The sequence below is a fragment of the Suncus etruscus genome, chromosome 2 (assembly GCF_024139225.1).
Source record: "Suncus etruscus isolate mSunEtr1 chromosome 2, mSunEtr1.pri.cur, whole genome shotgun sequence".
Taxonomy (NCBI): Eukaryota; Metazoa; Chordata; class Mammalia; order Eulipotyphla; family Soricidae; genus Suncus; species Suncus etruscus.
In genome coordinates, this window is record NC_064849.1 from 69,551,910 (window position 1) to 69,572,773 (window position 20,864).

Sequence of the window (20,864 nt, forward strand, 5' to 3'; positions counted from 1 at the left end):
CTGTCTAAGAATTGGGTTCAGTAACTTGCAGCTAGCTATGGGATATATAAAGCAATGGTCGGCAACCTGCGGTTTGCGAGCCACATGTGGCTCTTTACACTTTTAATTTGGCTCTTCTGTGTGTGGGGCGGTCGCTCCAGGAGTCAGGACTCTGCTCCTAGCCTCTGTCAGTGCGCGCCCTGTGTGGCTCTCAAAATAAATTTCAATCGTGGTTTTGGCAAGATTTGGCTCAGTTGAAAAAAGGTTGCCAGCCACTGACATAGAGCAATGTGTAATTTCTATCCTACTACTATAGACTAATTATCAGATGGCATGTGTTTGAAGAAGTAAATTCCAAAGAAACCAGTGGCAGATTTTCACTACTTTTATTACATACAATATAAAAATATTTCAAAAGAACACCATTTTCTTTTTCAAAAATACCATTCTCTGGTTTATTTAATATCAGCATTCACCATAGCTGCAGAAAATTAAATTGAACCTTTAGGAGGTATCGCATGCGGACCTGGTTGGGGTTGTAGACAATAAATTCATTGTAGTTGAGGGTATAACCCTCTGGATTAAGAATTCCGGTGTCACTTGCTGGTCCTAAGGGCACTGTACTTCCATTCCTGTCAGAAGAAAGAAAGTGTGTTAATATTACCTTTGCTTCAGAAGACAGGAAAGAAAATTGTTTCCTGTTGCCCTCCAGGTTCTCAGTACTTACAGGGTGACAGAACAGGCAGGACTGGGAGCCATCTTGCCTAGCCCCTTAGTGCTGTGTTTGCCTTGAAGTAATCCTTCTGCCTCAGGATTGGCCTCTAGTAGCTCATTACATTGTCCTAGAGCTACCTGAAAAGAAAACAACATTTGAATGCCTTCATTCGATTCTGAGATTTGGATGGTTCTAAGGCCAAACAAAATCCCATCAATAGTTTCTTCCCCTAATCCAGCAGAAATTTAATGTAATGTTAATTGCCCTGGGTTTTCTTCTCAAGTCCTTCCAAGACTCCCTCTTGATTCTACAATAAACTTTTCCTAACAATATGTATATTCCTCAAAAATACTAGAAATTGAGCTTCCATATATCCAGTAATACCACTCCTAAGGATATACCATAGGAACCTCTCAAAACACAAAAAAGCCCTTTGCATTTCCATATTCATTGCAGCACTATTTACAATAGCCAGAGACTGAAAACAACACAAGTGCCCAACAACAGATGAATAGATAAACCATTTGACACAGTGAAATACTACGCAGCTGTTAGGAAAAACAAAGTCATAAAATTTGCTTATACATGTGTGGATATGGAGAGTATTATGTTGAGCAAGATTAGATGAAGAGGGACAGACAAAGAATGATCACATTCATTTGTGGGATTAAAAAAAAATAATATGGTAATAAATCCGGAGATAACAGAGATGAGGGCCAGGAGGACCAGTGTATGATAGGAAGTTTTGCACAGGGTGGGGAGTGTAGTTAGGGTAGAGAAGGTTCCACTATAAAATGATAGTTGGAACTGGTCACTCTGGACAAGAACTGGGTGCTGAAAGGGGATAAAGTGATATGCATGGTACCCCTTCATTAACAATAGTACTAACCATAGTGTCTAAAAGGAAATAAAAGAGGAATGGGGGAGGGAGAGAGAGAAAGAGAGTATGTAAAATGTCTGCCCCAGACGCAGGTAGGGGGAGGCAAACTGGGGACATTGGTAGAGAGAAGTGTGCATTGGTGAAGGGTGGTATATAATGTATGATCAAAATTCAATCACGAATAAATTTGTATCCATGGTGTTTAAATAAAATAATTTTTAAAATAGAATGGTTCAAAAAATGAAAATTGATGTAATATATCAACAAAATGAAAGGTAAAATAAATAATCTTTCCTCATTGGAAAAACAAGCCAATAATAAATTAGAGAATATACATATTCTTGCCTTACCTCTGATAAAAGCAGCAGTCCAATATTCTTTAGGTGAGAAGCAAAGCAGTAATTGGCACTCTTGGAAGACATGTCAGCAAAATAGATTCCTTTTCCAAACTGAAATGTATAAAAGCACATCAGGGCCAGCTGTTGAATCCTCTGTGTTAGAAGGAAGCTCACAGATTGACCCTGGGTTTAAACTATCTTGAACATAATACAGAGAAACTCTTCTCTATTTTCCCTCCTGACTCTATTTCAGAGAAGGTGGAATCTCTGCTTTGCAGGCAGGGTAAAAAAGAAAACCTCAGGAATTTAAAGACAGAGAAACAGGACAACAGGTAGGACCTTAACTTTCATGCTGATAACCCAGCTTTGATCCCCTGAGCACCACTAAGAATGATCCCTAAGCATAGAGCTAGGAGTTTTCCCTAAGAGTCATCAGCTATGGTCCAAATTCCCTCTGTAGCCCCCCAAACTAAATATAAAGGGTTTTATATTAACCTTTATCAGTAAATTGGTTTAATTCTTGGGAAGGGACCATGTAACCTACTCTAGAAAAGGAAAAAAGAGAGTTGAGGAACTGATTAAATTCTTTTCTCTTGGGTTCCTTCCAAAGTTCAATTTCCACTCACCATGTAACCTGTGATGGGAGCCTCTGGTGGGGCAATTCGAAGTCCATGGCTCAGGATTCCCACCCAGTTACTCAGTCTGGAACCATGCCATAGAAGCATCCTAAGGAAAAGCCATGATTATTTTATTTTCTGTTGCTCTCCTGTAAATGCTTGTATAGAAAGGGCAACAGCACCCACTTCTCTAAGTTCCATAACTGTACTTCAATCTAGGGAAATGATTTCCAAACCTACAGCTAAACAGACCTGTTATGAAGATCCTCTCTGAAGATTTCTTTCTCACCCTCCTTCTGAACTTCAAAAACATCCAGCAAGGTCATGGTATAGTCGCTGTGTGTGGGAGCATGGGTAGACTGAAGGTACTGGGAAATCACCTGCATGGTGGGGAAAGAAAAGTAGGTGAAAGTCACTAGATAGATACTTGGTTGAGAAGAATTTTGGCATTTCTGGTATACACTGGCACACATTCCTTTTCCCAAATGGTCTTCTTACTGAGACAGAAAAAACCAGATCCCTCCATAAGTTCATTGCACATAGAAGTATTTCTCTTTATGAAAGTTTGCTCTTAACCAGAAGTTAGAGAATAGTGGGGTTCAGGAAGGGTGGGCCTTAAATTTACTACAGTAAATAAATGATCACTTTTCATACTTTGAACTCAGAACTTTCATGGTCTAGAGGGAGCAAGGCACAATGTAGTTTTCTATAGTGTTGATCCAGTGGGTGTTCTTGGCTTTGTATCTCTGTCTTCACCAATTTGATGGCAATTTCAATGTCTCCCAATGCCTGGCAAGATGAGATAGAGGCTCAATGTGGGAGCGATCAGGGACAAGTAGTAAAATACTGTCCAGCACACACATATCTCACCTCAAGCAGCTGTACTTTATCTGAAAGTTCTTTCTCTGTCTGGATTAATGGAGGGGTTCGAAGTCTAAGACAGGATATAAACCATAATGAATTTTCTGATGTGTAGTTAAAAAGTACAAAACTAAAAACAACAGAATAAAGTCAGAGCCTTTAGAAAACAGATTTAAGAAACGGGTTTTCTACTTGATAGCAATATCTATAAAAGGATTTTAGCTTCCAAATATATAGAGCTATTAGATACACACAGAGTAGAATTAAACCAACTATGTAATCTTGACATGTAGGATAAAATTTGAAATTTTTATGGGATTAAAATTAAGATATATTAATAGCAGTAAGGAATAGTTTGGACACTTCAAAAAAACAAAAACAAAAACAAAAAAGGACCAGAGTGATAGCACAGCAGCAGCAGATCTGAGACAGACCTGAGTTCAATTATCGGCATCCCATATAGTCCCCTGAGCCTGCCAGGAGTGATTTCTGAGTGCAGAGCCAGGAATAACACAAGAGCCACCGGGTGTGGTCCAATCTACCCTCCCCCAAAACCCAACAAAAATAAAATAACAAATGAACAAATAGTTTGGACACAATCCTGTCTAAAAGCAGAAATAGAAGTATTGGCCATCCAGAGTTATTTCTTTTCTTTTTTACAGGTTCTTTTCCTTATTAATTGGCACCTACTTAAGGTTGCTTTAAAATTTTTTTTAATATCTTTATTTAAAGCACCAGAGTTATTTCTATGTCACAGAATAGAATTAAAACAGAGGAAATGGGGCCGGAGAGATAGCATGGAGGTAGGACATTTGCCTTGCATGCAGAAGGGCAGTGGTTTGAATCCCGGCATCCCATATGGTCCCCCGAGCCTGCCGGGAGCGATTTCTGAGTGTAGAGCCAGGAGTAACCCCTGAGTACTGCTGTGTGTGTGACCAAAAATCAAAACAACAACAACAACACCCTCCCAAAAAAACCCAGAGGAAATACCACAACACAGAATCAATACAGATAAAGCAGATTTCATATACTTAATATTTGTGTCCACAGATACAGTGTTAATACAGTTACAATAACCTTTAAAAAATATAGAAGGCAGTGCCAGGAATGTGGCTCAGTGGTAAAGTACATGCTTACATGTGGAGACCCTGGATTTGGTCCTGGCATCACAAAACAAAAACAAGAAAGAAAACAAACAGAATGGGCTGTACTGATGGCACTTTACTAATTGGTTAGACAGATGGACCTAGTCTCTCTTCAGTTGGCAAGTTCCACATATCAACGGAGAATGTGGCTATAAATTACTAATCAGGCTCTATCTAGAAATTGTTTTGACTTGTTATTCAAGTCAAGTTATTCAATAACTTCCTTAAAGATACTGCTGAATGGTGTAGTTTACCAAAAAAGGTAAACCAGAGACATAAGAAGCAAAGGAATCCCTACTATCCCTCTGGCATTTTCAGTAATACATTGGCATTTTTATTGAAATCTTTTTCCAGGGATGAGGGTACAGGCAGTATAGGGTCACATGAAGTACACTCAGGGCTTACTCTGACTCTGCACACTCAGGAATCACTCCTGGCTGGGCTGGGAGGACTATATGGGATCCTGTAGATCAAGCTTAGGTCTGCTAGAGCCAAGCAGGTGCCCTACCGAATATACTCTCTGTAACTTTTCTAACATGCAACTACAGTGATTTGACAGGGTAGGTGATCAAAGGGAAGCAGCAGCTCAAATCTTACCCAAAGTCATGCGGGATCCTTGTGTAGAATTCATTGCATGCTTCCATGAGCACTCGTCCACACTGGCCAGCTCGAATACAATCCTCAATCTTTTTAAGAGACTGGTATCCTGCCTTGATTTGTCCAACTGTCAGTTTCCCTGCAGGCCCAGCCAGAAATCAGATTCCATAACAAGAATCTCATCCTGTAAAATGTTATTTATGTCTATACCCAACAAAGACTGTTCAGTTAGTTCTTCCACCCTCTCCATCAAATCTTTTTTTTCCTTCACACACATTTTATTTATCTTTTTGGGGCTATACTAGATGGTGCTCTGGGTTTGCTCTGTGCTCAGTAATGATTCCTGATGAGTATTGGGGGTGGGGTAGGAAGGACATATGGGATGTCAGGAATCACACCTGAAGTTGGTCATGCACAAGGCAAATACCCTACCTACTATACTGTTACTCCAGCCCTTTTCATACAATTTTCAAGTTAACATAAGGAAGCTTTAAGTCATGGTGGTCTGGGGCCAGAGAGATAGCTCAATAGGCCGGAGCACTGTTTTACAATGCAGAAGGAAGAGGTTCAATCTCCAGTATTGCATGTTCTTCTAAAAGCAACCAGAGATGACCCCTTGGCACTAAGCCAGGAGTAGCCCTTGAGTGTTGTGTGTAGCCCAAAAACTATCCCCCAATTAAAATCATGATGGTACTTCACTCTTTCTTTTTCCCTCTCTTCTGACACTGTGATTTGCACCATTATTAATAAAGGGATGCCACGCATGTCACTTTATCCCATTTCAGCACCTAGTTCTTGTCCAAGAGGAAGGTTGGTGGGAGGGAAGAGGGCATCAGGGATGGTCAGAGAGAAAAAAGGGGTATTGGTGGTAGGAAATGTGCACTGGTGAATTATGACTATAACTCAATCATGAACTACTTTATCTGTGAAAATAAAAACTATTATGAACAACCTTGAATCTACAGTGTGTAAAAACATTGTGATGCTAATAAAATATCCCTCTAAAAGAAATAGGAAATATTTAGAAGATGGAATACTAAGTCCTACCAAGTGGGGCTTTCTTAATATCATATTTCATTTCTATCATCATCTCTTCCATGGCCTGGACGTTACAGATCAGCTTGATCAAGTCCTGCACCCGAAGATCTAGCTGTGACTCTGGTTTCAAGGGGGATCTGAGAGATTCCTCTGCTTTTGTTTCCTCTTCATTCTAGAGCACAAAAAAACAAAACCTCCATTAAATTTGATAAATTAATTTTGTTGCTTACAGGACTGAGTCTAAAAACATCTTTGGCAGGCAAACATTCATCAGCATCTACTTGGAACACAGAACATACTAGAACATAGACTAGAACAGAAGGGGTCTACTAGAACATAGTCCCATTCGTTTGTGTGTGTGTGTGTGTGTGTGTGTGTGTGTGTGTGTGTGTATGTCTGTGTGTGTGTGTGTGTGTGTGTGTGTGTGTCACACCTGGCGGCGCTCAGGGGTTACTCTTAGCTCTGTGCTCAGAAATCGCGCCTGGCAGGCACGGGGAACCATATGGGATGCCAGGATTTCAACCACAGTCTGTTCTGGTTCAGCTGCATGCAAAGCAAACAAACACCCTACTGCTGTGCTATCTCTATGGCCCCTCCATTATTAAGTGTATAGAAAGCTTCTTTTAGTTCTCCTCTTGTTTCCCATAGGTGAACACTTAGTTTAAAAGGCTCTACTGTTGAGTGTGGGAACCTTCCCCCTATCTTTTCATACTTCTAGAAGACTGGGTAGCTAAAACCATGCCCACAAATGCAGTTGACATGTCTATATCTGGTCATCTCCTGAGACTCACTCTGTTCTTCAAAGAGATGTAAACCAAGCTATGAAAAACTGAAGGTATACAGCAGCCACACAACTGGAAGCTGGTGTTCTTGGGAGGAGAGGGCAGGCCAAGCTCCTACACTGCCAAACCCATGCCTGCTGCATCCATCACCCATTATCACAGCTTTGCCTGTGGCCCCTCTTCTATGTTTCTCTACAGAGATACCTATCTGACCAAACTCCAGGTATGCCAGTATTTGGGCTGACATTACCAGGACTTTTGTTTTGGAATGCAGGGACTCTCTCCTCTTCTTGGACTTCCAGAAACCTGGTAGCTGAAAACATACCCTACAAAAGCAGCAGTATGAGCAATAGTGCTTGGCATTCCCAGACAACTCCATTTTTGTTTAATACTGCAATCCCCATTGCAAGAAGACAACAATGTAAATGCCAATGTGTATCTGTAGACACCTAATGTTCAGAAATAAATGAAGTAAATGAATGGTCAACTAGCAATAAGAGCTTACTAAACTTTCTGACAGTGACTTAATGACCTTGTTAGAGATAAACTGTAGTCAATGATCAGGAATTTAAGGTTGAAGACAACCTTAAATGTACTTTTTATCCGTCACTCTTTTGCTCCATTAAACTTCAGTGAAAAGGACCTATGGTTTTATAAGCTTAGAAGATAAAGAAATTGGAAAAGGATATGCTATAGTTATTCTAGAGCTTCTTCAAGATGAAAAGAGCAATAACAGTACCCCTTAGGGAACTGTAGTCATTTTTCAGGTGGGAAACTGAAAGACTCAAGATACCCTTGGTCTTGGTGTAGAAGCTGATCTAAAATGTTTCTACAAGACTTTGCCCTAATTAGGAAAAAAAAAAAACTTTTCCCCCACATGGTCATCAGTTTACCTGTGTACTGGTAGTATAGTCCATTTGGAGCATATCATATTTTCCAGGTACCTTCTCGAACTTCTCACGATCCTCCCAATTGTTTTTAGTTTTGTCCAGGAATCTAGAATCCAAGGTATTAAGAAAAGTTTACAAATAAAGGCTATTGCTGGGGAAAGAGTTACAACTGTTTCTTTAGAACACCTTCAAACTGTTTTCTCCTATAACAGGAATGTTACAAATCAATTTTCAGTAAGAAGCCCTAGAGACACAAAGAATCAAAAATATATTGGGGGGCCAAGAGATAGCATGGAGGTAAGGCGTTTGCCTTTCATGCAAAAGGTCATTGGTTCGAATCCCAGCATCCCATATGGTCCCCGGAGCCTGTCAGGACCAGAGTAACCCCTGAGTGCTGCCGGGTGTGACCCAAAAATCAAAAAATATATATATTTATATGAATTTTCAAAAGCCTCCAAAATACCTCCCCCAAATTTATATTTAAAATAAAAGATTCCTTTGCAATTTTTTTTCACTCAAAGAAATGTTAGCAGAGACCTCAGAAAGTTCTTCATTGTTTTCATAGCAAAATAATTTTTTAAACTGTAGATATAACTTTCATCACTTTCCCCAAATTTCCTAAATTGCTGGTTACATGCTAAGTAGATTCTTCTGCTTAGATAGTTTCAAGATGCCAAGCAATTTCAACAGAAACTATGCAGTCTGCTTTTCCAGTCACAGAATGTCAGTGGAAAGATAATAACATCTAAGCCTAATCACACACATCCAATTCTTTTTGTTTATTTTTATTTTGAGTGACGCTCAGGGGTTACTCCTGGCTCTGTACTCAGAAATCGATCCTTGGTAGGCTCGAAGGACAATATGGGATGCCGGGATTCAAACCACCGTTGGTCCTGGGTTGGCCCCTTGCAAAAGCCCTACAGCTGTACTATCGCTCTTGCCCCACATGTATCCAATTCTTAAAGATCCCCAAGAAGAGTATTTTTGTACTAAGTTCTTAGCACTCACTTCTTCTGAAAGATTTCCTTCGCCTTGTTGAGGTCTCTTGAACAAGCCACCAAGCTGTGCTGCCCTAGCTTCCCAACTGCAAAGTAAAGTCCACATATAAGATGGTTTGCCGTACCAAGAGTTCTTAACAGAAACAAGCCAGTTCTCTGAGGTCTCTCTGCTTAATAGCTGACAAATGGGCATGAAGGGGAGAAAGGAGAGGTGGAAAGATTTAGGGAATAGTTTTTCTTGCTAAATTACCTGCCACCTACCATCTTCTCTAAGCAATACTGGATGATCATTCCCAGGGAAGTTCTCAACTTCAATAAGTTGTTCTTAGTAACTTTTTGTTATTGTTTTTCTTTTTGTTTGTTTGTTTGGGCCACCCCAGCATCGCTCAGGGGTTACTCTGGCTCTGTGCTCAGAAATCACTCCTAGGGACTGAAGAGATAGCACAGCACTAGGGTGTTTCCCTTGCAAGTGGCCGACCCAGGAGCAACGGTGGTTCTAATCCCGGCATCTCATGTGGTCCCCCGTGCCTGCTAGGAGCGATTTCTGGCATCCATAATCCATGGGAGAATTAACATAATTAAAATGGCAATACTCCCCAAAGCAGTACAGACTAATGCACTTCCTCTAAGGATACCAATGACATTCTTCAAAGAAGTGGATCCAACACTCTGAAATTCATTTGGAACAATAAAAGCCCACAAATAGCTAAAGCAATCCTTAGGAAAAAAAGGGAAGGCACCACTTTCCTCAACTTTAAATTGTATTACAAAGCAATAGTCATTAAAACAGCATGGTATTGGAATAAAAACAGACCCTCAGATCAATGGAATAGACTTGAGTATTCAGAGAATGTTCCCTAGAGATATAATCAATTAATCTTTGATAAAGGGGCAAGAAATGCAACAAGTAGTTGACACAACTGGTCAGATACATGCAAAAAAGCAAACTCAGACCTCCATCTAACTCCATGAAATCAAATCAAAATGAATTAAAGACCTTGATATCAGACTTGGAACCATAAAGTTCCAAGAACATGTAGGCAAAACATGTAGGCAAAACAAGAAGAACATGTAGGCAAAACACTTCATGACATTGAGACTAAAGGAATCTTCAAGAAGAATCACCACTTGTCCAAACAAGTGGAAGCAGAGATAAACAAATGGGACTACATTAAATTGAGAAGCTTCTGCACCTCAAAGGAAATGGTGACTAGGAAACAAAGGCCACCCACAGAATGGGAGTGGCTAAAGAAACTGGTACATCTACACAATGGATGTAGATGTAGATGTATATAGATGTAGTATGTAGATGTATATAGCCATCAGAATGATGGCTATCAATCTAAAATGAATTCATGATATTTTCATATATATATGGAAACTATTATGCTAAGTGAAATGAGTCAGAGGGCGAGAGATAGACACAGAATAGTCTCACTCATCTGTGGGTTTTAAGAAAAATAAAAGACAGTATAATAATAATACCCAGAGACAATAGAGATGTGGGCTGGAAGGACCAGCTTATCACTAAGAGTGGTGAATGCAGTTAGAGAAATACCTACATTAACAATTATCATGACAATGGTAGAGAGTGAGAAAAACAGAGTTCCTGTCTCAAAGACAGGTGAGGTGGGAGAGGAGGGGGATGGGGAGCATTGGTGGTAGGAAGGTTGCACTGGTGAAGGGGGTTGTACTTTTTATGACCAAAACCCAACTACAAACATGTTTGCAACCATGGGGCTTAAATAAAGATATTATTATAAAAAATCCATAATTAAAGTCCATAATACAATTACCTCGACCCCATCTCATCCAAACACTGAAGTTCCTCTGGTCATCATCTTCTAACAGCTGGATCAGATAGTACTTATTGTTGTTGAACTGGAGATTGGTCTTGATGAGTTTATAAATATAAACATAAGAGGAGTTTTGTAAATGGAGGCCACAAAAAATAAAAACCCCAATGACTTGCTTGATCATAGGTGCCAATAATTACTATTAAGCCAATGATATAGGTAAAGAAAATTAAGATTTTGCTTTTCTTTTTTTTGGGGGGGGGTCACACCTGGTGGTGCTCAGGGGTTACTCCTGGCTCTGTACTCAAAAATAGCTCCTGGGCTCCTGGAAGGCTCGAGGGACCATATGGGATACCAGGGATTGAACCCGGGTCCATCCCGAGTTGGCCAAGTGCAAGGCAAATGCCCTACTGTTGTGCTATACCTCTGGTCCAAAAATTTGATTTTTTCTAAGAGTCAAGACATAAAGCTGGAATAGGGTTTCTATATTAACTTTACATCCCAGATATGAAAGCTACAAACTTCCTCAAGTGCATGTGATATTTTGTTTGTTGGCCACAGACAGCGATGCTCAAGTGTTACTCCTGGTGGTTGCCCAAGGAACCACATGGGATGTCAGGGATCAAATCCGGACTGGACAAATCCAAGGCAAGCACCCTACCCACTATACATACTATCACTTTAGTCCCTGCATATGATATTTTATGTGACTAAAAAAATAACAAAAGAATAAATAAAACTTAAAATGATAAAGGATGGATCAATATGTTCATACATAAAAAGATATCTGAATTATATTCAGCAGGTAAATATATTACTTATATAAAAAATTTAAATTATCTACCTGATGATAATCTATTTACAAGGGGGCTAGATGGACTGTACAGCAGGTAGCGTATTTGTTTTGCACACAACCAACACTGATTCAATTCCTAGTACCCCATAAAGTCCTCTGATTCCATCTAGGAATGACACTTGAGCACAAGGCAAGGAGTAAGCGCTGAATAATGCTGAGTATGTACCCTACTACAAAGTTAACTGAGAAAAAGGCTAACTCTAAAGAAAAGGCAATAAATTTAGCTACATAAAAATTTAAAACTTCAATAAGGGTCAGAGAAATAGGTCAGCAGTACATTGCTTATCTTGACTAGGCCCTGGGTTTGATTCCTGGCATTACAACAATAAATATTTATAAACCTTCAATACTATAAAGCAATGCTATAAAGAAAACCAAAAAGCAAATGATAAATCTAGAAAGTATACAGCAATATATTTTGTAGACAAGAGACTATTCTCCATATTCAAGTGTCTCTAAGCTACTGACAAAAGGCCAATAGGAAAAAAAAAAGACCAACAGGGTAGGAGAGACTGTTTAATGGACTGGAGTACATCCTTTGTATACAGGCTTCTTGGTTTTCATCCCCAAACACCACTAGTGTGACAATCAGAGTAGGCCTAGAGCACTATTAGGTGTGGCCCCAAACAAGCAAAATAAAAAAACAAATGACTTTAGAACAAGTGATTTTATAATGAAAGATTTGAATATTAGAACACTATCAGCAATAATTACCAAGAAGAAATTCTCATAGAACTTCAGTCCTTACCTGATTTAGCATGACATCATAGACATCATCCCCTTCACAGTACACATGAGCCTAAAGAAAGGAAATACTGATAAATCTCAATTGATAAAGGTTCCCCCAAACCCTGGCCTGCATGCACAGTATGTGCTCAGCTATTATCTTTCTGGGGCCAATATTCAATGTTCTTATGTTGCAAGGTATTATTCTCCAACTCAACCAACATCCATTTTGCAGAGAAATGGAAAAGTATGTTCTTCTGAGAATAATCTATAATTCTTTTTGTGAGGAGTTGTGCTGGTCACATGTGGTGATGCTCAGGCGTATTCCTGTCAGTGCTCTGTGGACCACACTGTGCTAAGAATGATCAGGGGCTTCCTGGCTTTGTGCTCTATGGAGCCCTAATCTATAATCCTTATAATAAAAACATGTTGCTTTTTTATAATTATATAAACACAAATGATTCTTGCTTAGTTCATGAAAACCTGTTCAGAAGATTTTCTTCTGTATTCTTCAATTCTTTCCTCTTATTGATTTATAATTCAAGCTACCTTATGGCAGTTTTATTTTGTAGACAAGATACTATTCTCCATATTCAAGTGTCTTTAAGAAATTGATAGAAGACCAACTAAGTAATAACTTAATAATGAATTATATTTTCTTTTTTTTTTTTTTTTTTGGGTTTTTGGGTTTTTGGGCCACACCCGTTTGACGCTCAGGGGTTACTCCTGGCTATGTGCTCAGAAATCGCCCCTGGCTTGGGGGGACCATATGGGACGCCAGGGGATCGAACCGCGGTCCTGATCCTTGGCTAGCGCTTGCAAGGCAGACACCTTACCTCCAGCGCCACCTACCCGGCCCCAGAATTATATTTTCTAATAGAGAAAGAATGATGTGTGGAAGGCTGATGACCAGCCTGAAGTTAACATGTTAAAAAAAGACTATTTGGGGGGCCGGAGCGATGGCCCTAGACATAAGGCATCTGCCTTGCAAGCGCTAGCCTAAGACAAACTGTGGTTCGATAGCCCAGCATCTCATAAGGTCCCCCTAAGCCAGGAGCGATTTCTGAGCACATAGCCAGGAGTAACCCCTGAACGTCCAACTGGTGTGCCTCCCCCAAAACAAAAAAAAGACTGGGGGCCAGAGCGGTGGTAGGCAAGTGGTAGGGCATTTGCCTTGCACGTGGCTAACCTAGGACAGATCTCGGTTCGATCCCCAGTGTCCCAATATGGTCCCCCAAGCCAGGAGTAATTTCTGAACACACAGCCAGGAGTAGCCCCTGAGCATCACTGGCCCAAAATCAAAAAAAAAAAAAAAAAGATGGGGGCCAGAATGGTAGCACACTGTGTAGGACATTTGCTTTGCACACTGCTGAGCTGGGTTTAGTCGCTGGCATCCCATATGGTTCCCAGAGCCTGTCAGTAATTTCTGAGCACAGAGAGCCAAGAGTAACCCCTGAGCACCACTGGCTATGTTTCAAAAGCCAAAAACAAAGGAAAAGAAACCGTTTGATTTTTTAACCCCAAATGCCACCACTCGCCATCTCTTAGCTTTTGCTTATTTTGGGGGGAGAAATAGCTTTTTAATCATCTTTTCTTTCTTTTTTTTTTAACCACTGGAAAAAGGAGCTATAAAGTCTTCAATGTTCAGGATGCCCAAGAGTTATGCCCAGCCAATCTAGGTACTCAGGCAACCAGGCAGACAAGTCAATTTAGGACTAGAAATGATATGCTGCTAAGGCCCAGTGCTGCTGGCAGCCAGTCAGCAGAGAGTCATCAAGTGGTCCAGGGACTTCAAGTAATGTTGAGAGTGCTGGAAGTCCGTGCGGTACTAGGGCCTCCACATGCTAGCTATGTGTTCCATCCCTTTAAGCTATCTCTCCTGCCCCGTCCATCTCCTAGCTTTGGAGAAAAGTCATCATTACAATATTTTGAAAAAATTTTAAATAAATGTTCCAGGCAAGAATCCCAATAAAAATAGAGTACTGTGTTCTGAGGAAGTAACAGACAAAGTAGTTTCTTACCTTCCCCACCTTTGCTCTACACTCTGGGTCAACAGGAGCTTTGCCCTTTACAAGCAAGGTCTTTACAGATTCTGAGGAGACAAAATAGGCACAATGACTACTTATAGGACAATCAAAAATAGCTGTATGGTTTATCAGAAACATGTCATAGTTCACTTTGTTCTTCCCGAGCAATCCTAACAGGTCTGGGTTTCAATCCATCTCAAATACATATAATTAAAGATTAAATAATATGCCCCTGATGTTGATTCTATCTTCAAAGAAAAAAAATCCGGGTTAAAAGGACAAGATACAGTAACCCTTCATCCCCTGACCCCATCTGTGTTTGATTTGATTGCAGCTACCAGATGTCAAATAGTCCAAAACATTAAGTGAAACATTAGAGAAATAGTTTTTAATTGCATAGTATTCTGAGTCATGCAATTAAACATAGCCCTGTTCGTGCCAGGGTATAAATCTTCTCTCCGAGTCCAGGGAGGGAGGGGCATATGCCACCCGCTACATTCTAACCCCTAAGAGCCTCTTAGACCCATAGTAATTGTCCTAGCTTACTTGATCATAGTTGCAAAGAACAACTAGAAAATGAATTCATGGAAAAGCTGTAAAGTGCTTCCTTTAAAGTAATCTTTCTGTCTTTAATTCATATATTAAACTTTATCATTGGTTTGGAGGAAAATAGTAGATAAAGTCAGTACCATCTGATGCTTCAAGTACTCACAGTCTCAAGGGGCATTCCTTAAGGCTAAGAAAAGGTGACTGATTATCCCATGGCCCTCCCTTTGATGGCACAAATTCTCCCTGACCTAACACAAGTTCACCTTGCTCCTCTCCTGCCCTGTTATGAAGGGCTTTTCCCCCAGCAGTATTCTTCTTTTTCACATCCTGCTTATGGCATATCCGAGTTTTCTTGGCAACAGGAGGGTCTTCCAAAGTAGTGTTGTCATTACTGACTCTGTCAGTTTTATTTACCGCCACAGAAGCTAAGGATAAAAAGGAACAGGCAAGGACACAAAGATAAGTGGGCACTCAATATAATCCTACTTTGAAAAAACACCATCCTTTTCTTCTAGAAATTTATTTATTTTGGTTATGAACTATACCCAGCAGTGATCAGAGCTTACTTCCTACTCTGGGAATGGGTTCAGCCCATTGAACTATTTCTACAGCCTCAGGACATCAACTTACTGGTAATTTTTTTGTTGTTGTTCTTGTGTTTGGGCCACACCCAGCGAAGCTCAGGAGTTCCTTCTGGCTCTGCGCTAAGGAATCTCTCCTGGCAGGCTCAGGGGACCATATGGGACACCGGATTGGCCCTACCGCTGTGCTATCTCTCTGACACTGGTAATATTTTGTTTTGACCCTCATCTGGTAAGGTGGTTGCTCCTGGTTTGATGCTGGCAGGCAGGAATCAGATAAGGCCAGAATCGAAGAGCAAGAGTAGGGATGGGGGTGGGGAGAGAGATGTTTAAGTACTCAAACCCTCTAGCCCCTTCAGTCCCTTCCCTAACATCTTAAGAAACTAGGAGAAAAAAAAATAAGAAAGAAACTACGAGATAAAAACAAAAAAAATTTTTTTTGAGAGAAAACTATATCTCTCTTAGACACCAAAGCATAACAAATGAATTTAAGATGCTTGCAGTGGTTCCTAGAGGACTACTTGGAGTGACCCCTGGATAAAGAGCCAGGAGTAAGCCTTGAGCACGTGGGTGTGGCCCAAAAAACACAACACATGAAAAAAAAAAGTTTAGGTTAGTGTTTTTTTATTTGTTTGTTTGTTTCGGGGGGGGGGGTCATACCCGGTTGTGCTCAGGGGTTACTCCTGGCTCTGTGCTCAGAAATTGCTTCTGACAGATTCAGGGATCAGACCTGGGATGGACCCAAGTCCATAGGTCCACAGCCAATGCTTGACTGCTATGATATCACTCCGACACCTAGGTTAGTTTTATATGTTTCTAAATTGGAAATAATAACTCTTGAACAATTTCTTGAATAACGGTCTGTATAATAAATGAATCTAATCTAGCCAAAACAACCTAACAATACAAGGTAGCTCCAGGTATCTAGAGTCTAATGAGTCACATTTGAGCCCAACTTCCTTGTGGTCCCCAACTTCACACCCCAAGGCTAATCTAAAATCACCCGAAGTGATGTGAGAGTAGAATGCTTTGTGCCTAGCTAGAAGAAGACTCAGTTTTCTCTTCTAGTTGTTGAACACTGTACGAGTTATTCTATATTTTTATGGCATAGTTGCCCCAAATGTAAAACCCAAAATGTTTATGGTGAACCATGTATTTAGAGCCCAACACAGAGTACTCGAGATCTCGGGTGAAAACTAGTCACATTTTTCTCTTTGAAACTGAGATGCAAACAACTTAGAATGAATGACATCTAAGCAGTTTTATTTATTTATTTATTTAAAATGACCAAACATGTTTGTAAGCCATTTTCATGAGAAAACCTTTCCCTTCTTTAGTTGCTCATAAAAGAATGATGCATCTCAGCTTCTTTAACTGATGACATATTCAAGAGCTTTAATGCTTTATATTTATTTATTCAAATGTATATAATATAATTAATATACAATGTATACATTAATATATAATATAAATTAATATATAATGTGCTTTTGATTGCACATTAGTGCTGCTAATATGCAATCCCAAATGCTCTGCAAACCGCCATTTAAGAAGTCGGGCAAGAAACAGCAGCTTGGCTAGTAGCTACAGGAGGGAGATGGGGCGGAAGAGAAGGCACCGACTTCCCACCACCCAGCACTCCCACCCTCAACCATGTACTCCAAACCTCGGCCCCGGCCACTGAAGGGTCGCCGCCGCCTAGACGCCATGGAAGCTAAACGGAGATGGCCAGAAGGGCCTGGGAGTGGCGGGAAAAAGCACTGCGCATGCGTTCCGCCTGGAGCCCGTCCCTTTAATCCAAGACTTTCTATATTTGAATATCGCCGTGCATTGTGGGAACTCACCCTAACTGTAAAGCTATCTGTGCCTGGGCCGTCTTATAAATGCGATCAGCGCCAACTTGAGTCATAGGGCGGAGGGAAGCTCATCGGTGGGGCCACGAACTGAGTGCATACGTCACTTTCCGTTTGTCCCTTGGGAAGGTCTGAGACTAGGGCCATTAGCGGCCCTAACAGGGCCCTCCCCGAGCTCGGGGAGGTGAGTTCCCAGAGAACGGGGCTCTGGCGAGGGCAGACTGAGCAGGAGATGCTACGGACCCTGACCCCGGGAAAGCTTCCCTTGGAATGGGGCCTAGCGGATGCTTCCTTAGCCAGAGCTTGGAAAAGACTCACGGCCGGCCAAGTGAGTTCAATGGCTGAGGTGAGGCACCCCACCCACCCCGGTGGGGGCTTCATAACCTAATTCAGACTACTCTCCCCCGCCCTGTTTTTTTTAGTTATTTTAGAAAGTAGAAAGTATAAATAGAATTTAAATAAAAAATATATAAATAATAAAAATACACACATTTTTAATAATTATATTATTTTTAATTATAATTAAAATCTATTTATATATAAAATATATAATTGAGACATAATTATTTTTAATAATTATATCGTTATATATTATATAATAATGTATATTATATACATATATACCATATACGCATATATACATATATATATATATACATATATACAAATCCAGTTTGTCCCGGGTCAGCAGCGTGCAAGGCAAACACCCTATTGCTGTGCTAACTAGTTTTATTTAGGGAAGATGAGATGGGGAAGAGGAGTTCCCATAGAATATGTGTGATTCTAAAATGGAATTTAAGAAGATTCCATATTAAGAATTTTTGTTCTGTTCATGAAAATAAGCTGTTTGTTGGGTTGGATTGGTTTGCTTATTTATTAATTGTTGTTTTGTTGTCTGGGTGGGGCTTGGAGATCAAATACAAGAATCCTATAAGGTTAAAAAAAAAAAAAAAAGCCCTACCCACGCTACTACTTTTCCGGCCTCTGGACTGGTTTGCTTAAGCTGTTTAGTGGTAAGTCAAAACCTGTGACTTCTAAATTATGACACAAATTAGTAGAGTGGGCTGGAAGGTATTAGTTTTTGAGATAGAAAGATTTAATAAAATGGAAATGTTATTAAAATGTATTAAAGTAGATGTTGACTAGATACAGAATTAAATGACTTACATGCATAACTTCACTTAATTTTAATGAGCTAGAATTCACACAGTGCTTATGTTATTGAGGACACATAAATATTTTATCCATTCTAGTAATAGGCCTGGAAAGATTGCACCACAGGCAATGTAGACAGGAACTAAGTGAGGGAGTTGGAAGATGGTGGACACATTGTAGAGGAACTGAATGCTCACAATCAGCAGCTTATATAGAAAAAACCAGGGAAGTATTTTGTTGTTGTTGTTGCTGTTGTTGATGATGATGTTTTTGGGTTACTCCTGGCTCTACATTCAGAAATCACTCCTGGCAGGCTCAGGAGTCCAAATAGGATGTTGGGGATCGAACCCTGATCGTCCACGCAAAGTCGGTTTTTACAAGACAGGATTTGGTAACCAGGGAGGTCAATTATCCTCTGTTATAAAGAGATTGTTTTTTTTTTTAATCTTTACATTGCTAGATAAAAATAATATATAATTGTAACTGTTTTTCAGCCAAAATAATTGAATGCCATACAATGTATTTTATACTTAGTGAACAATGGGAATAGTTTGAATTTTGAAGTAAACTTAGAAATGTGTTTTATCTTGGAGCAATAACACAGTGGGTAGGGCGTATTGTCTTGCATGTTGCAGACCAGGGTTCAATCCCTAGCATCCTATGGTCCCCTGAGTCTGTCAGGAATAATTTCTGAGTGCACAGCCAGAAGTAACCCCTGAGTGCCTCCAGGTGTGGCTCCCCCAAAACCCAATAAATAAATAAATGAATGAATAAATAAATAAAAGACAAAAAAGTTTAATTTGAAAAATGCAGATCACTCAATTTTGAAAGAGAAAACTAAAATGTCTTATATATTGCCATCTTGTGGTTGATTTGGGCAACAAAGGATGCAAATGATAATTTGCTGTCAAGGTGGTGTGTGGAACTTGAATAGTTGCGGTGTTAAAACAGTGCATACAAAGAAAGTATGATTAACAGTATTGTAGAACATATTAACTCAATAAAAATGTTAAAAACCATTTCGCTGTCAAGTGAAGATCTTAATTTTTTTGTGATAAAAGTTTATTAAAAGTCAAATGCATTGCTGCAAATAAATATGAAAAATACCATTGGGGAATAGCTATTTGAAATACTTGCTCTCATTTTTACTTGCTTGTTTTTGTGGTGCCAGGGATCAAACCAAGCCTCACACATGCAAGGCAATCTTAGCCATATCCTTGATCATGGCTTATCTTCTCATTTATCTTATGACCTGTTAACCCTTGTCATTTTTGGTTTTGATTTTACCTTCATTTTAGCCTTATGAGGTTTAGAAATATATGAAGGTTTTCCTCATATATGAGAGATTAGATGTCTAAATTGTAAGCTTGTGTGGTTTAGCCTTTATCAGTAATTTATAATTTGACTCTATAAAATATTCTATAAAATACACATGAAGTCAGATTTCAGTTCTAAATCTATGCTCCAGGTCGACCAAAAATAAGACAAACAAATGCAATTTAATTCTATTTATTGATATTCTTTTGAACTTTTTTCTTTTCTTTCTTTTTTTGTTTATTTTTTTATATCTTTTTTTAAGTACCATAATTACAAACATATTTATAGTTGGGCCTCAGTCGTAGAAGAACATCCCCCTTCACCAGTACAATTCCCACCACCCATGTCCCCCTTCATCTTCCTCCCCTACCCCCTGTCTGTATTTGAGGCAGGGATTCTACTAATCTCACTCATCAACATTGTCATAGTAGTTCTGAGTGTAGTCATTTCTCTAACTGTATTCACCACTCTTTGTAGTGAGCTTCATTTCGTAAGCCAATCCTTCTGGCTTTTATCTCTATTATCTCTGGGCATTACTACAATAATGTCTTTACTGGGTCTGGAGAGATAGCACAACGTTAGGGCAGCCGACCTGGGACTGACCGGTTTGATTCCAGGCATCACATATGGTTCCCCATCCTGTTAGAAGCAATTTCCGAGTGCAGAGCCAGGAGAGACCCCTGAGCACTGCTGGGTGTGGCCCAGGAATCAATCAATCAATCAATCAATCAATCAAAGTTTAAAAAAATAATGTCTTTATCTTTTCCCATTTCTTCCAGGATCTCATGTTTTGTGGCATAAATTTCTCAAAGTAGTCTTTGATTACTTTTTGGATCTCTATTATCTATAGTAATCTCCCCCTTTTCTGAGCTGTTGTGCCACCAGGTGTGGCCCCAAAACAAAGCAAACAAAATTTTAATATTTGATTAATTTATGAATATTTAATATTTTATTTATTATTTTGTTTAGTCTTTATTTATTTGTTGCCTTTTATCTCTGAGTTCTTAACAATGATCAGGGAAGGGCATTTTCTTTTTTTTTTATCTTTAAGGCATTTTATTTTTATTTAATATATATATTTAAACACCATGATTACAAGCAGGTTTGTAGTTGTTGTCATAAACAGAATACCCCCCTTCATCAGTGGGAAGGGCATTTTCATAT

General features: G+C 39.6%; 1 protein-coding gene across 1 annotated transcript; it reads right to left on the minus strand.

The window, feature by feature from the left end:
- Positions 1-403: 403 nt before the first annotated feature.
- PARP2 (poly(ADP-ribose) polymerase 2) lies at positions 404-17,123 on the minus strand. Its single transcript, XM_049768613.1, has 16 exons — positions 17,042-17,123; positions 15,058-15,219; positions 14,240-14,310; positions 12,241-12,291; positions 10,637-10,733; positions 8,851-8,926; positions 7,846-7,948; positions 6,180-6,342; positions 5,133-5,271; positions 3,400-3,463; positions 3,184-3,318; positions 2,782-2,909; positions 2,539-2,638; positions 1,925-2,023; positions 707-831; positions 404-611 (listed from the first exon to the last, which is right to left on the minus strand). Exons 1-16 carry the CDS (start codon positions 17,082-17,084, stop codon positions 452-454), a joined length of 1,716 nt encoding a protein of 571 aa, XP_049624570.1. The 5' UTR covers positions 17,085-17,123; the 3' UTR covers positions 404-451.
- Between the last annotated feature and the right edge of the window lie 3,741 nt (positions 17,124-20,864).